At 37.9% G+C, this 16,585-nt stretch overlaps 1 protein-coding gene across 1 annotated transcript in view; it reads right to left on the bottom strand.

The window, feature by feature from the left end:
- Nucleotides 1-11,497, bottom strand: part of LOC149138853 (Metallopeptidase M24 family protein) — a 538,903-nt gene extending 527,406 nt beyond the window's left edge. The window contains exons 1-2 of the mRNA XM_089448420.1: nt 11,148-11,497; nt 10,957-11,006 (exon numbers count right to left, since the gene is read on the bottom strand). Coding sequence (XP_089304546.1) covers nt 10,957-11,006; nt 11,148-11,300 — 203 coding nt within the window. The 5' untranslated portion in view covers nt 11,301-11,497. The remainder of the gene's footprint in view (nt 1-10,956; nt 11,007-11,147) is intronic.
- Between the last annotated feature and the right edge of the window lie 5,088 nt (nt 11,498-16,585).

Raw genomic sequence — 16,585 nt, 5'->3', positions numbered from 1 at the left:
AAACTGGTGATCAACTCCATACCCTTGACCTAGCTTGGGTCCACTTGGGTTCTTTGTGGTCCCGCAACTTTATAACTCAAATTTCACAAGGATTACATAGAAGCCATTCCTTCAAAAGGATTCTTAGGTCTAGGAAACTTATTATCAAGAGATATCCTCCAAACCTAGTCTCAAATGTACTCTTAGCCTTTCCTAGAGAGCCCATCACCTTGCTTCTCAAGAAAGTAAGCCATTTATTTTAGCCTCTTTTATGAATAGGCTTTAGGAATCACTCCTTATCCGAACATTGACCTATTCATCATTGTGATTCCTCTTATATCAGGTTTCCTCCCATCGGTGAAAGTCTGTAAAGAGTAGGGAGCCTTAGAAGAGGTGACAGTGGGCTATTGCTCCATTGCTGCCCTTGACCTAGTGATAGCCCTTCAAGGATCCCCTTTTAGGACCTCTGCTAGTTTGAGCGGTAACAGGTCCCTTGCCCATCTGTTATGATCATATATTTGAAGGTAGGCCTCCCGACCCCTAAGGTATGGCTTTTCATTGGTATAGTTCAATAATTATGCTTACTTATCATGGACACTTTTGGGCATGAATTGGTGGGAGGGTTCGGCGGAAAGAGTGGGCTAGGTATGTACTCTTGTCTCCTCTACCCAATTTGATCGTTAGCCTTGGGTCCTAGTCCCGCGGGATCTCCTTTACTAGCAGTTAGCTTTAGGGATGGCACTACATGGGAAATCCTTATTTTGGTTGTGGTCTCATTTCCCGACCTCATATACATCACTGCCCTCCGCTCATTTTAGCCCCATTCATCTCTTTTCCTATTTGAGTCCACATGCATCCATTGAATCCACATAGGGTTAGCCTTCCCTCCCTTTGTCCACATCTTGGGTCAGGCCTGGAACGATGCCCTGGAGGTTGATGCAGCAAAAAAGAAAAGAAAAAGCATAATTTGGCAACTCTCAATAAGAAATGTACCACAAAATGCAAAATATGGCCGGGACATACAAATTTAGCACATGGGCAAAAGCCAAATATGAGCTCTACTCCTCATTCATGGTCATCACCCTAGTTCTTATGAGCCCTAGATGAGCCCCCTTCACACTAAGGAACCCATGATTGTCCCAACCCCTGGTGGGCAATGAGATGCCCCACCTTAAAAGGGGGCATCTACTACTACACTGCATGCTCGCATCCCCTGGAGCCTTGAGCAGTGATGAAGAAAAATCAATCAAAGGCATATGAAGAAGGGTGGAAAAACAAATGCCATGGTAACTCATGTACCACGATTTGCTCCCTCCTACACTCATATACCCAAGTGTGGGCTTCCTTTATTATAGTTGCCCTTGTACCATGGCATGTAGCTTGGAGCTTTCCCCTGATCGCCACTTCATACCATCATTATATCACTTACCACCTACTACTTGATGGATGTACCATGAACATGTTACCCCCTTTAAAGGTTGAAACCACCTAATAGGGTCCTTACTGCTTGGTTAACCCCCTTATCAAGCTTGGTGACACTTGTACATACCAAAGCCCACTATGGAAGGGCATGCCACGATGAAGTGCCCGATTGATTCCATGATTTGTAAGCTCTTTTACTTGATATTCTAATGATTTGTTGTATTGGAGGGAAAGGAGATGCATTGTATCTTATGTAGGATTGCAGGTGGGTCTCCATTTAGGGTTTGGTCTCCCTATAAGGGGTCCAAGCCCTCTAGAGGACCACATTGGCATTTGTAGGGTGAGCGTTGAAAGCCATGGGCCTCCACCATAGCAAAGAGTACTTCATGGATCCCCAACACCATTCAATGATTGCTCGTGTTCCACCTTTTGGATGAGGATGATGCACCTGGATCACCATGCCTAGTCAACTTCACACTTGTACCACACACTTGGCAGAGGTTCCAGGGTCCAAATGAGGATGTGTCTCACTGCAGGAGACAAAGGGAGGGCTTATGTCATCATCCTAGCCCTTACAGATGGTTTACAGGCATTATCGATCCACTTGGAGACCCATGAGGATGTCATATTGCCCCCACACCCACTTGGGGCACCACATATGACTTGCTTGGATATCAAGGGGCCAACCCTTGTCCACTATGTTTGGAGTCCATCTTTCACCATGGCACACTTTGGACTTCATCAGGCCTTCTCAATGGCCCAACGACTCATTATGTTGATTATTCTACCCTCTTGAGAGGCTTATTTTTATGTTATTGAGCTATCTTGGTGGGCTTGTCACCAAGGGATGTTATTATTGCACATTATTTTATTATTTGGGGCTTAATTAGGCCTAATTAGGCAAATCGAACTCTTTAGAGATGATATAAATTGATGAGAGGCTCATTCATTCCTCTCATCATCACTTGGATTGGATTAGTATCTCTTGAGAGATTTTCGCACCTTTTGCGGGATAAATATTTTGGAGCTTTCTTGATGCACTATGATGTTTGGATTTTTGCTATTGTCTTTGGAGCTTCTTTCTAATGCGAAATTGATGAATGGATATACTCTCTCTCTCATGTAAGTCAAATTTTTTATGCTATTCTTGTTATCTTACTTGTCAAATGCATGTATCTTGTTATCATTATTCTTGTATGGGTTAATGTAATGCGAAATTCTTTTGGGACCTTGAATAAGTGATTAAATGCATGCGTTGATATTTGAGGGATTGGGTGAATGTTCCTAGAGGCACCTCTTAGGTTGAAGACCTCGAAACTTTGTCTCCTTCGCAAATTTGAAGTATAAATCCCTATTGACCTAGTTGTTGCCCTTGGAGAGGCTAGCAAAGATCAATTAGGGCTCCTTAGCTCACGAAAATTCTCGATCTATATACCTTGACTCAATTAAGCCCAAGCAATAAGGCATTGATCCTCGTATCCCTTTGGTGGTCAAATTTACCTCTCTTTCCTTTACTTTTCCAAATTCTAGACCTAACCCTAGACGATCACCTAATGCATCAAGCGAAATTCATTCTAGCCATTCAAAAGCCTTCATTTTTGGTCCACTACTGCGCTGAGGTTTGCTCTAGAGGTCGTCCAAGTTTGAGGCAAATCCGATGATGGAATCCTGAGATATAGCAAGCCCTAGTAGCAAGACCATTTCTTTCCCTTGGTTGATTTTGGGTTAGTGTCCTCACTTGGGTCATTGCATTTGTATTTCAAAGAAAATTAGTCCTTTGATCCTATTATCCTCCTTAATCAGGTCAAGCCCCTCAATTGGTGATCAACTTCATACCCTTGACCTAGCTTGGGTTCACTTGGGTTCTTTGTGGTCCCGCAACTTTATAACTCAAATTTCACAAGGATTACATAGAAGCCATTCCTTCACAAGGATTCTTAGGTCTGGGAAACTTATTATTAGGAGATATCCTCCAAACCTAAGCTCAAGTGTCCTCTTAGCCCTTCCTAGAGAGCCCATCACCTTGCTTCTCAAGCAAGTAAGCCATTTATTTGAGCCTCTCTTGTGAATAAGGTTTAGGAATCACTCCTTATCCGATCATTGACTTATTCATCATTGTGATTCCTCTTATACCGAGTGTCCTCCCATCAATGAAAATCCGTAAAGAGCAGGGAGCCTTAGCTGAGGTGACAGTGGGTTATCACTCCATTGTTGCCCCTTGACCCAGTAGTTGCTCTATATGATCCCCTCCTAGGACCCCTACTAATTTGAGCAATAACAGGCTTCACCAAGAGTGAGGCAGAGTTAAACTTGCACTATACACTTGTTGAGGGTCAACCACTTATCTTAGTCTTGTATGTTGATGATCTCTCTTGACAAGATCAAAGAGGTTGATAAAGATGTGCAAGGAGAACCTTGCTTCTAAGTTTGAGATGAAGGACATTGGCTTGATGCATTACTTTTTGGGATTGGAGATGAGACAGCAGCCAGGAGAGATTTTCCTTGGGTAACGCAAGTATGCAATGGAGATTCTGAGGAGATTTGGGATGGAGGATTGCAAGCCTATGTCTACATCTATAATCACCACCTTAAAGACACTGAGTGCTTTTGAGGTTAAATTCTTAAAGTAAAAGAGACATTCTCCTTTATCTTTCATTTTCATCCTTTCACTTAAATTTTTAACATTGCCATGAAATGACTCGGGATGTTTGAGAGTGGTTCCGACCTCATTGGATTTCATATGGAGAAAGTAGAATTTTAGATCTCATTCAACATCCAACAGACTTATTAGTTTTTTAGGATTTCAAGATTGGGGGGATTGCAATGTTTCCAATGGATTTTGTCATGGACTAGGGTATGGAACTCATATTTAATCAAGAGTACCAAGCCCTCTATGTACCTTGATGTTAGTGACAATGGTTGTCGAACTCTCTGTCATGACCCTACAAAAAATGTACCCATCACCCAAACAAAATCTTGACTTGACATGTTACGTTTTTCCTATCTTACGTTAATGCTTAGAGGGTGATATTAATGACAAAGATCCCAAGATAGGCAATGTTGTTGATGATATGTAGGTATTTGTTTTAGCATGATTTTTTTGGATGCTAGAGGCCATCTAGAGCCTATTTTCTGATGTATTTTCGGTTCAGAGATGGATTGCACTCAATGCTATTTTGGTTATATGCACCCTTACATGCTATATAAATGAGAACTTGTAATTTGTGGACCTGTGGTTAATGAAGATTATAACTACTAGATGGATGGCGTTATATGGTTTAATCAATGTTTTTTATGTTTTTTTATCACTAATTCATCATTCTACATGCTTTTGTTGACATATATGCATCAAAATATATAAAAATATATATTATATAAAATTTGCTCCCAAAATCGCTCCCAACCCGGGAGGGCTTTTGAAAATGTCGCTCCCTGCTTCCACTCCCACTCCCAAGCAACCATGATTTCTCCCTTGTTAAAGGCTTGAATTGTAAAAGGTTTCAAATCTTGGTGGGGGATAATAATTTGAAATTGAAATTTTCAAAAAGAGGGCACTAAAATACAAAACAAAATATCCATCCCACTTTACTAAGTGACATGTGACCATCGTAATATTATAATGTTAGGTTAGGGGGTTATTTGGTTACACCACCATAACCAACCTCGAGTTCTCCGTAACAATATATTGAGGGATGAGTAACTTATGAGAGCAGGTATATGTAATGTGTGTAGCCTACCTTAGTTTCACGTGGAAGTACTTGCTGAAACATCATTAATGTATATGACATTGTTATTCTCTGCAATTATGTTTGTCTATTATTGTGTTTTGTACGAAGTTATGAACCCATGTGAGATCACAGAAGTTAAACACTAAAGACATGTGCCATTCAACTAGTATGTCTACCCAAGCAAAGTATAAGGTGGAAGAATTAGTCAACCACCAGAGGCATGTACAATTTCATAAGTATGCGTGGTCATGCCAACGGCAAGGTGCATGGAAGATGGTAGCCAAACACTAAAGGCGTGTGCAATTAATAAGTGTGGGTAGTCTTCCACTAGGGGCATAAGAAATGCCCCTATCTAAGGCAATCAACACACATCTAGTGGATAAGCATCTAAACATACAATTTTTGTCTTATCTTGCATATATTCTGACAAGAAGTGACAAGAACATATAATTTACATGGTTGGCAATTATCATAGAGGAATAAGTAATTACCTCCTAATTTGACAGTGTGCACTGTGAATGAAAATTACATAGTTCTAGTGTATAAAGCACTTTCAGATATGATTTTCACTGTTTACTTCTTTACACAAAATTCATCAAGAGTATTATCCCAAAGGGACCACCAAAAGCACTGTGCCATACATCATCTTGACCATACAGTCCTCTTTCTACGAGATAAAAAACCTAGCTGAAACCTTAACAGAGAGGAAGATAAAAAATTTAAAAACAAAAAACAGTGAACATCAAAAAGTCTGTTTGAAGATATTTGTGGTCCCACCCTGAAACTCCACCAGAATCAACCTGTCTTCCTCTAAATATTAGCTTTCTTTTAGAAAGTGCATCAGCAACAGTATTTAGCTCCCTAAAGAAATAGGAGTTGTTTGGGACCTTATGAACATATGACTTACATAGTCAGCAATCATCACAGAGGCGTTACCTCCTGATTTGGAAGTGTGGATACTTGGGACCTTATGAACTTCTTGTAATTATATAGCTTTTCGAAAATATAACCCTGATAAGACCACCAAACCACATATGCCAAAAAGGTGTAAAACTAAAATATTACATACAAGCAAATTACATACAGGAAGGGTGTATAAAGCCACTTACATATTCCCCATTGTTATTGTGGTAATCAGCAATAAGAACATGACTTATATAGTTGCCAATTATCATAGAGGAGTTACCTCCTAATTTGGGAGTGTGGACGTTTGAGAGCATATGAACTAACTACGAATTATATACCTTTTCAACAAAATATCCCTTATAAGACTATCATTGTACCATTTCAATGCATATTTTTCCGCACCAATGTGATTGTATATTGATGACAATAAGAATGGGATTTGACTTTGTGTTTTAAATCTTCGCTATCATAAGAGCACCGGCAAGTTATTGAGACTAATAAGCACCACGCTTGATAATTTTGTTATTTGTTTTTTAATCCGAGCACCATAAATTTATCACTCCATTCAACTTCCTCGGAGAGGCAACCTGTCTCAAAGAAGCTCTTACACGAACATTAGCTTTTACAATCTACACTTTAGATGATATGGTTTCATACAATGAAACACATTTATTCATATAGTTGCCCAACTTGAAAAACAGTATTGATTGAGTCTTTTCTGTGCTCAAAAATTAGGCAAAAACCACAAGCTATGGGATTATAAAGAATAAGTTCCTCCTAACATCTGCTACAAATTTTATGGGTGTGTAGCATCTTCTGAAAATCCCCTTTAAAAACACTAACTATATTTCTCAATAAAATTGCACAAATTATGGTGAAAAAATGGAGTTGGTCTACAAATTTTACACAGCACAGATCCTAACTAACCAACATCAGTATAGGTAAGATCCGCATTCTATTTAAGCTATGCTGAGGTGGACTAATGGACTGTCACCTTTAGAGAAGATTTCTTGGCTCGATTTGGAAGGGGTGATTTGAAGAATTTCAAGGGTCACTAAAACTGTTCACAAAAACACATTAACAAATAAACCATAACGCTCACAACTTCATAAACATCCAATGCAGATTCCCAAACTACCTGTGAAAAATTTATGTGCATTATAAGCATGGAGTTATGATTGAGCCATAAGCTTTGCTCACCAGTAATAATAATCAACAGTTGTTCAATGCTTGACCTCCCCTGAATTTCAAGTTTCTCGTTGCTTTTTTAAAGTAATAAAGGCATAGTTGCCGAGATTTTGTTTAGAGACAACTAAAATCCAGTTTTGCCAGGTAATAGTAATAATAATAATATGTTACCCCGATTGGGGTGGAGGATCATCAGTTAAACAGCTCGGGTGGGGCCCCTGCCACCACCAACCTCCAGGGCAATTAAGAGGGCCTGGTGTGGCCTTCCACCCCCATGCATGTAAACATGTGAACCTTCATCAATTTCATTATATGATGTAATTGGTTCTGGAGAGTTCAAAGAATTTGGTTCAGCAAATAGGCAGGCTCATACACCCTGTCTCAGCATTTTCCCTTCAGCAAGGGAGATTTCCCTACTCTCAATGGAGGTTGTTTATCTTATGGAGGCTAGTATGGCAACTCACTACCTGGGATGAGTGCAGACTATTTCAAGCTCTGAGCTAGCACACAAAACTTTCTATTTCCCCTGAGGCCTACAAAGACTCCTTTGCCTTGTTTTTCTGTGATGGATTCTTCTCCAAAGGAAATGGCGAAACCCTAGCTGATGCTCAGAAGGTTGAATTTGGATGCTATGTTGTATCTTTAGGTGGTTGGCAGGGCCTTGCAACAATGGGCGTAGGTTATTGCACCATGGCTCAAGTGGTTTGGATTCTCATGTGATACTCTAATTAGGTAATATTCATTCCTCGGCCCTCTGAATTGGTCTTATCAGCCTTTGGTTGTCCTCGAAGTGAGTTGCAATCTAATGTGTTGTCTCAGTTCTACAAGTTTTTAGTTGTATTTGTGGTGGTTTTTATTTATTTGAGTATTTGGGAGTCGGTCTCTGTTATTACCCAGGTAGTACCTCTGCTCTGCGGACAGCCTATGGGTCAGTCATGGCGTAGCCTTTTTTTCTGGTTTTCCTTGTTACCTTTTGTTTATATTGGTGGTCATGTGTGGAGTATGGAATTTGCATTGTCCACTGGAGTTAGAAGGGAGGGAATTACTCTAGCTATTAATGTAACTCCATCCACAGGGGAAGAGTGTTTGTTTGTCTGTAGTCAGTGGAGTCGTGGGTGTGTGCCTCTTTATTACTGTATTATCTTCCCTATCACAAGAGTTAGTATGCCTTGTCAGCACATGCAAGGGTGTCGAGGGGCATGGGGAACGGATCAATCTTGTCGGCCCCGTGCAGAGGTGCGGGCCAGGAGGCGACCACAGCCTTCCATGCTGTGACCTCCCAGGACACGCAAGGATATCTGGAAGCTGGAGAGTCATGTCACTAAAGATCTCCTTGCCCACTCAAATTATGAATTGCTAGACGAGGTTTCTCACTGGCTTCTCGACCTTGGGCATACCAGGGGAAGAAGGAACCAGTATATACAGTCAATCACCCTCCGTTGGTAACTTAAGACGTTATTGGGTCTAGTATTGAGGGAGAATCATGAGGACAAAAACTACACTGTTTCCTTCTTGAATGATGTTTGTTAGTTTTTGTAGCATCGAATGACATTTGTTAGTCTTGACATTAGTCAGAGAGGCTAAGAAACACTAGATCTCCAAAACACAGAAAAGGTTTCAGGAGAAAACACCTAGAGATGGCTCAATTAAGTTAATTGATCAATAAATAAATATTTCCTAAGGCTAACTTAGGAAAAGTAATTAATTAACAACAATTAATTGAGAAAGGTGAGAATTCTCTAGAAACTCATACGAATCGAGTTGGAAATGATCTTAGTCGTTGATGGGGATCTAATCATGGTCGTTGGTTCACCAGCAAGAGATTATAAAAGCAACTCGATGGGTAGATAGAGAATACACTTTGTGAGGTTGAATTCCTTGGCAGATCAAGCAATCTAGTTGCAGAAGTCTAACCGGGAAGAAGAGTTCAAGCCAAAAGGGACGCAAAGACAAAGAGGATGCAGAACTAGTGATTTCGGAGGAGTTTCAATTCCGAAGAGGCAACAGCAAAGAGGCTGAGTTATTCCACTAGAGGCTACACAGGAACTGCGTAGGCAGCTTCAATGAGGCAGTTCGATTTGGCTAAGCAGGGGGCCGATTCAGTTGCCGAAGGCTGGGAAAAATTCCCAAAAGGCCAGAGGATGGCTTCCAATAGCAGCAGGCATAACAACTTGATCAGAGGCAGATTCAGGTTGTGTGTGTGAGGGTCTGTGCAGAGGTCTGCGGAAGGGTTCTTGAGAGCCAATTTTTCGAGGCAAGTGGTGCCGATATTTCTTGTGGAGAGAGAGAAAATTCTCTCTAATAATTTTGGCAATTGAGAATAGCTAGTTTGGCATCCAGACTGTAATCAGAAATTTCACTACTTCATAATAATAATAAGACCGTCTTTTGATGCACCGATTTTCCCACATTGGGTTTTTTCTAGGACTTTTGCCCAAAAATAATTGTCAATTTTATTGTGTGTGTGCTATCATTTTCTCAGTTCCAGTGTTTTAATTCCGCAACGTTTTTGTGGTGAAAATCGCAGTTGTGATTTTATTTGTTATTTGTCGTTGCAAATAAACTGCACTTAATATTAATCAGTTAGGAGAATAATTTCCAGTTGCTGCAATAGTTGAAAATTTCACAACATCCAGCACAACAAGTGAAAAATGCTAGACAGTTTGGATGGGTTGGACACTGATTAGCCCACATGGAAAAACATGTCCAATCTGAGTTTCAAATTCACAAACCTCTTGCTATGAGGGCGGAAAATCCAGCCCCAGTGTCTTCTTCAAATACTTGATCTGGATGTCATGCAGTGGCTTTTGTCGCAGCTCTTTTGGATACATGTTTTTTCACGTTCAGTTGATGTTTTACTGGTTTTGTGTTTTGCAGTCCTATAGTATTATCTAATACTCGTCTTTAGCTTTGGTCTTCAGCATGGCAGAGTGAGCCCGATATGTTGTTGCTACTGGATATCAGCTATGTAATTTAATTTTTGCAGGCAATACAATTAACTTAAATAATAATAATAATAATAGTTTGTTGGTCAAGCCCGCAGAGGTTTGGTCTCGTGGCCAACGATCGGCTAAGTCATCTGTGCCGCTGTGCAGGTCAAGAATTCGAGTCTCGTCTTAACCGAGGGCCATTCTTGCGGGCTGGGCGGTTCCTCCTAGAGGTTATAGTGACAGCCGGTGGAATTCGACCCCGTGTAACACAAGTACGATACCACCGCGTTTGCTGATTCCGCTAGTCAACCCACAAAAAAAAAAAAAAATGTTCAAAGCTTGATTTCCCTTAAATTTCAAGCTTTTGTTGTATTTCAAGTGAAAGAATAAACCCTAATGCTCAAAACTTCATAAGCAGCCAATGCAGACTTCCCAAACTATTGTGAAAACTTATGTGCATTATAAGCTTAGACTTATGACTGAGCCATAAGTTCTGCCCTCCTATCTTAATAATAATGGTTTGTTGTTCAATGCTTGATCTCCCCTGAATTTCAAGGTTTTCGTTGATAAAGGCATAGTGGCGGAGATTTTGGTCAGCGAACTAAAATCCAGTTTTGCCAATAGTTTTTCATAATAATTTGTTGGTCAACGCTTGATCTCCCTTAAATTTGTAGCTTTTTTTGTTGTTTTTCAAGTAATAAAGGGATAGTTAGCCGAGATTTTGTTCAAGAACAACTAAAATCCAACTTCGTTAATAAAATAAAGAATAACAAGAAGCATTTACAGTGGCCACTCATTCTTACCTGAAAAGAATGGTAGTGTCGCTACAATATTGCGTCTGCTCCTCTCCTCCCTGTGGAAATTTGAAAAACCTTAAACAACTCCGTAATTAAGTTACAAAACTTTCAACTCCATTGAGAAAACCATTTTCCTGTCAATTTCCCCTAAAAGAAACAAAAACAAAATGGGCGGGAGTTCGATCTCTTGATCATGCCTGCAGCAAGATGACACCATTAATGGGGAGACCTTGGGATTGCAGGTACTGGCGCATGGCCGCACTGAGCTTGGAACGATTTTGTCTATAAAGTTCCATGGGAATTTGGGGTGGAGTCTGAGCAGCCATGGCTGTGTCATTACGCAAACTCATTGCTCGTCTTCTGGTTATATTTAATGTTGAGAGTTTCTAATTTCAGAAACTCATTGCCTGCCCGAGGATGCTAGTCATATCTTGAGTGTGGGTGATCTTGACCGATTCTAATGGGCGAATATAGATGATCTCCTCAGCATCGACAGCTTGATTTATACCGGTGATCCAATCCCTGTGGGGTATCTATTGCGGATAGTTCACCAACTTCTTAATTAAATTTTTTTTATTGTTGTCACATTGCTTATTTATTTTGTATTTAATTATTTTTAGCTTTAATATAATGATTCGTTGCTTGCAACATTTTTTATAGCTCACCAACTTCTTAATTTAATTTTTTTTTATTGTTGTCACATTGCTTATTTATTTTGTATTTAATTATTTTTAGCTTTAATATAATGATTCGTTGCTTGCAACATTTTTTATATTAAACTCAGCTCTTTATAAATAAATTTTTATTGACTTTTTTTTTTTTTTCGCCTCTTTTAAATAATATATTTTATTATATTCCCAGATGTAGCAGTTTATCCAATATATATAAAACAATACACCATTTGCATTTACCTATTTATTAGATCCACTGTATAAAAGTGTTCAATTTGTTTCAAGCGGCTAATGTTATATCTTATATCTCATGGTAAAAATATATATATATTAAGGTTATTTATTGTAATATATATTAATTGCTTAAAGTTATTTATTGTATTATATAGAGTGGGTCTAATGGTTAAGAGCATGTGTTTCTTTCTAAGAGGTTACAAGTTCAAAACAGAAGGGGTAGAGTATGTATGCTTTCGTAAACTTAGTAGTCAAATAGTTGTGCAGAGGTTAAGGGGGTCTCATGCACCAATTTGGTGTTTGGTTTGGCCGTGACCTTAAAATTGCATATATATATATATATATATATATATATATATATATATATATTTAAAGGTATCCATTGTATATATATATATATAATTAAAGGTATCCATTGTAATGACAAAGATAGCGATACCACATGCCCATGAATCTTTCATTTTATATTTTAGGTCAATAATATTATATGCCTAAGAATCCAACTCACGTCGAGCGAGGTGTTTTGTGTATTTGTTTTGGCTTTGAGTGAGGTTTTCTTACATTTCTAAATATTAAGCACCATGCAATAAGTTAATGATAGCTTATTACTTTTCCATATTATGAGTTGGATGAGAATACTGTGATATTCAATGGACAAGGTGAAAAGCAATAAGCTAATGATTGGCACAGTGCATGGCTTAATATTTGCCCATTTCTAAGTGGGTTTTACATCCGTTCGATGAAATTCGCCACTTTAGGTTGTTCACTTTATAATTTTGGGTGTATACAAAGAACATGGAACAATGCATGTGAAAATCATAACATTTAAAAGTCGATGCATGGTTCGAAGACGTTGTGTCTAATGGAGTTGTGTAGTTGTGTAGAGATTTGGTTCTAACAATGTTAAATAATGGTAAGTTCTCATCAGTTTTAGGGATGATATTAATTATAGTTCCATAAGAGTTGAATTAGAGTTAGGTGCATAGGGTCTAATTTCTACAGTAATTTGTGGATGACATGTAGTTTGAAGTTTGGTATCCAACTTAATCTAAAAGGATTATAAGAGATGGTCAATGAACTTTGACTCTAGTCAAAGATGGTGGACAACATGACATCAATGAATGTTCATGTCTTTATGGATCTGAGCATAATAACCTTTAGGGTGCATGTGGTTCTCTTATAAAATGCCAGGATCATCATTTTGTAAACCTATGAATAATGAAAAATATGTTATTACATTGATATTTGGTCATTTGAGGATTAAAAGTTTGACAATGGGATTGAATGATTTATGAAGGTGACATAATAATAGAATAAATGAGGCAATAGTCCCTTTACCCCCTTAAGTGGCGTCTTCCTAAACTCCTAGCATAACTCAATATTTCGAAAAACTTGCCTTTGATACTATCTTCAAAAAATAGGGTACATCCACAAAAGGTCAATCACCTTAGGGAAATCGCTCACACATATGGATCAAATATGGCTACACTAGTTTTTAATTAGTTAGAACCCTTTAAGAAGGAAACTATGCTTGACCCTAGGAAACCTTGCCACTTGAGGCCAATATGTTAATGCCAAAAGGAAATAGGTAACACAGACATCTCTCAACAATCAATCATTAACAAATTACCCATTGTGTTATTTTAAAAGAGACCATGGACCAATCGAATATCAAATCATGGATCAAGTGTCATTAGTATTGGGAAGAAAATGAAACATTGAGTCACTTTATATCTATGGCACAGTTGTGACCATCAAATCAGTTGGTTGCAAAAGCACACTAAAGAAACATACTTTACCTAAAGACACATTGGACCAAGTTGAAATTAAAAGACTCATCTTCGCCTTAATATCCCAATAAAGCCAAAGGTCAAAATTAGGGTGTGGCACATTTAGCATGTAGAGGATACTCCATGGAACTCTTTGAAGAGGTCTAAAAGTCCTTGGGCAAGGCACTCAAAAATCTCTTCTATATAGGGCAAATGAAGGAGGAGACTTGTGATTCAATGACTTTGTTAAAAAAAAAATATAATCGAACCATAAAATGCATTTGTTCCTAGGTATAATTGATGATCATGAAAGTGATACTTCTCCCTGGAAGAGATTTGAATTCCATGTATACCACCTTCTCCAATGGATCTTTATGAAATATGGTAGTTCATTATTCCCACAAGTTGCATGTGTCAAGAATTACATCATAAATGTCTATCAACACTACCACAATGAGCCATATTTTTAAGCTAAAATTCATGGAAGACTTATGGGTTTTTGTTTTCCTACTAAAAAAAATTTGTGTTATGTTTTTCTATTATATTTTTGTATATATTTTTTCATAGGGAATTCCATAGGGAAGGTTGAACTTGTTGCATTGAGATTATTTTGTTTAAGAAGTTTCTTTTCATGTCTTATGTCAAAAGATAGATTTAAGAATGATCAAATAATAGTCTAAAAGAACAAAAGTGAACCATGGTCATCACATAAAGTTCTACAACACTTTGGAAAGGACAAAAAATTGTGAAGGATCAAACATACCATAAAGGTCATAGTAGTAATATAAGAAACTACATAATCATCAACCTCGAAGAGATGATTAACTATACCCAATATCAAGATGAAATCAATTAAAGAGATCACATTGTCTTTTTGCAAGCTTGTTTTGATAATATGTTTGCAATTTGATTGTGCTCCACAAATATGCGAAGAAAGTTGATGGAATTAGAATCTAACCTTCAAGTCACCATCATGTTGTATAACTATATGTAAACCAACACTTCTCTGCTCCATATATTCATTCATCCAATAAATAATTAGCTTTGAATCTCCGTACACATTCATATATCTTGTTGTAGCCTCCAAGGAATTTGTCATTGTGATTAGCATAGCCTAATGTTGATTCGTTTGGTTGTCTCCCCATGTTGAACTTAAATGATATCTAATAAGAATAACAAAAAAATAAAGGATACCCCCAGCGTCACTCTCCTATATTTTGTTGATTTTCTATAAAAGAAACCACAAGGTTTTGATTTATCTCTTGATTCATAGTCAATTAACATGTGTCCAACTCAATTACCAACACTTGATCTAAATGTTTTTCATAAGTTTCCTTTGTACAATATAATGAGTTTCACTATGTTTGGGGTTTTTAAAATATATTTTATTCTCTTATTTCCTTAATTGTTATTATTGCATTAGTTGAAAGATAATTGTGCTATATTTGTTTATAGTTATTGTGAAAAGAGTAGGAAAACAAAATTTTCAGTTGGCATGTATTATAGAGAATTACAAATTAGATTTGAAACAATGATTTTACCCTAGAGAACCCCATGAGAAAACTCTAATAACAAATAAGAGGCTTTCTTAACCCTTAATAAATTCTCATAAATGTATAATGAAAAGGATTGTTACTAGTTTTTGTTATCGTGTCAATTAATCAAAGGCTACAAGAGTGAATGCTTCCTTTGTCTTACTGTTAATGCTTAACACCCACTACAAAGTGTTCTTGATGAGCTTCACTTCAATGAAATGGACCCCGAGTTAATACAAGTACAAATGCTTTCTTTATAATGTTGTTTCGAGCTTCACACGCTTCTTCAAAAGCTCAACTAACATTGTGGAAAGTTATGTTTTGAATTTTTTGTCCCCTAAATATTTTCAAACCAAGCGAAATAATGATGAATTTTCTTCTTTTATTGAAAGAGGACTCTTAGCTTTGAACGAGACTCCCAACTTTAAATAATGTATCCTTCTTTGTGCATGGAAGTCTTGATCCTAAGCTCATTGGTCTTGATCCCATGCTAAAACTCGAGCTCTTCTTAAGGAATAACCAGGACCCAACCCAGTTTAATTTTTATGGAAATGTGCATACACGTGTATCAGATCCTTCTTTATATATTCACTATTTCCATTCTTGATTTGTCTCGCTTATCATGTTGCTTGACTTGCTTTCTCCACGTGGAAGTTTGATTCCTTCTTCTATTTCCTATACAATGGGTAATCCTCGTACCAACCTTCAATGTCAAACAAGCCTTAGTATATTATTAATGTAGTGAATTTTCCTTTCTTATTATATAGAAAACTCTAAGAGGTTGATTCAAGTTTGTTCTAACTAAAAAATGATACAAGGTTAATTGATTTCATTAATAGTGGGTTCAACTTTTTATTCCAACTCAAGGATACGTTATCCAATTGTAACAACCTCCTCCCACATTCACCCAAGCTAATTGGTCCACCAGGGTAAACATGTGACAAAGAGTTACTACGATATGATTCAACTACCCATGTACAGTTAAGGAAGTCGAATCGACACACCAAAAACTAAATTGACCTTCCTCAGTAGTTATAGGACCCCCAGGGCTAACCAACCACTTCAGGTGCCCAACCCTTGAGTTAACTTGCATTTTTACTAAACTAGACCCCCAATTGCTCCCATGACAAGCCCTCCATGTTACTGAAACCCTCCAATTGCTCCCACAAAAGGCCTCCATTTGACAACAATCTTTTTCAATCATTTCTATGCCCGCCACCCTGAAATTTGAGCCACTTTTTTAGGGCTAGGACTCAGGCCTCTGCCCAAAACTTGATGAAATTCTCATAAATGATAAATAATAAGAAGAAAAGGCCTCTAATGCAAAACTTGAACAAGGACCTAACCTGACTCATCCTAACCATGACATGCATTTCGTCAAACACATCATGAACATGTAATGTACAGGTCATAAAAACACATATAA

The sequence above is a fragment of the Pinus tabuliformis genome, chromosome X, assembly GCF_031772625.1.
Source record: "Pinus tabuliformis cultivar Carrire ecotype Pingquan chromosome X, CPIR1, whole genome shotgun sequence".
Lineage (NCBI taxonomy): Eukaryota > Viridiplantae > Streptophyta > Pinopsida > Pinales > Pinaceae > Pinus > Pinus tabuliformis.
Note: the sequence above shows the minus strand (reverse complement) of the source record. Positions and strands in the feature narration are given on the sequence as shown.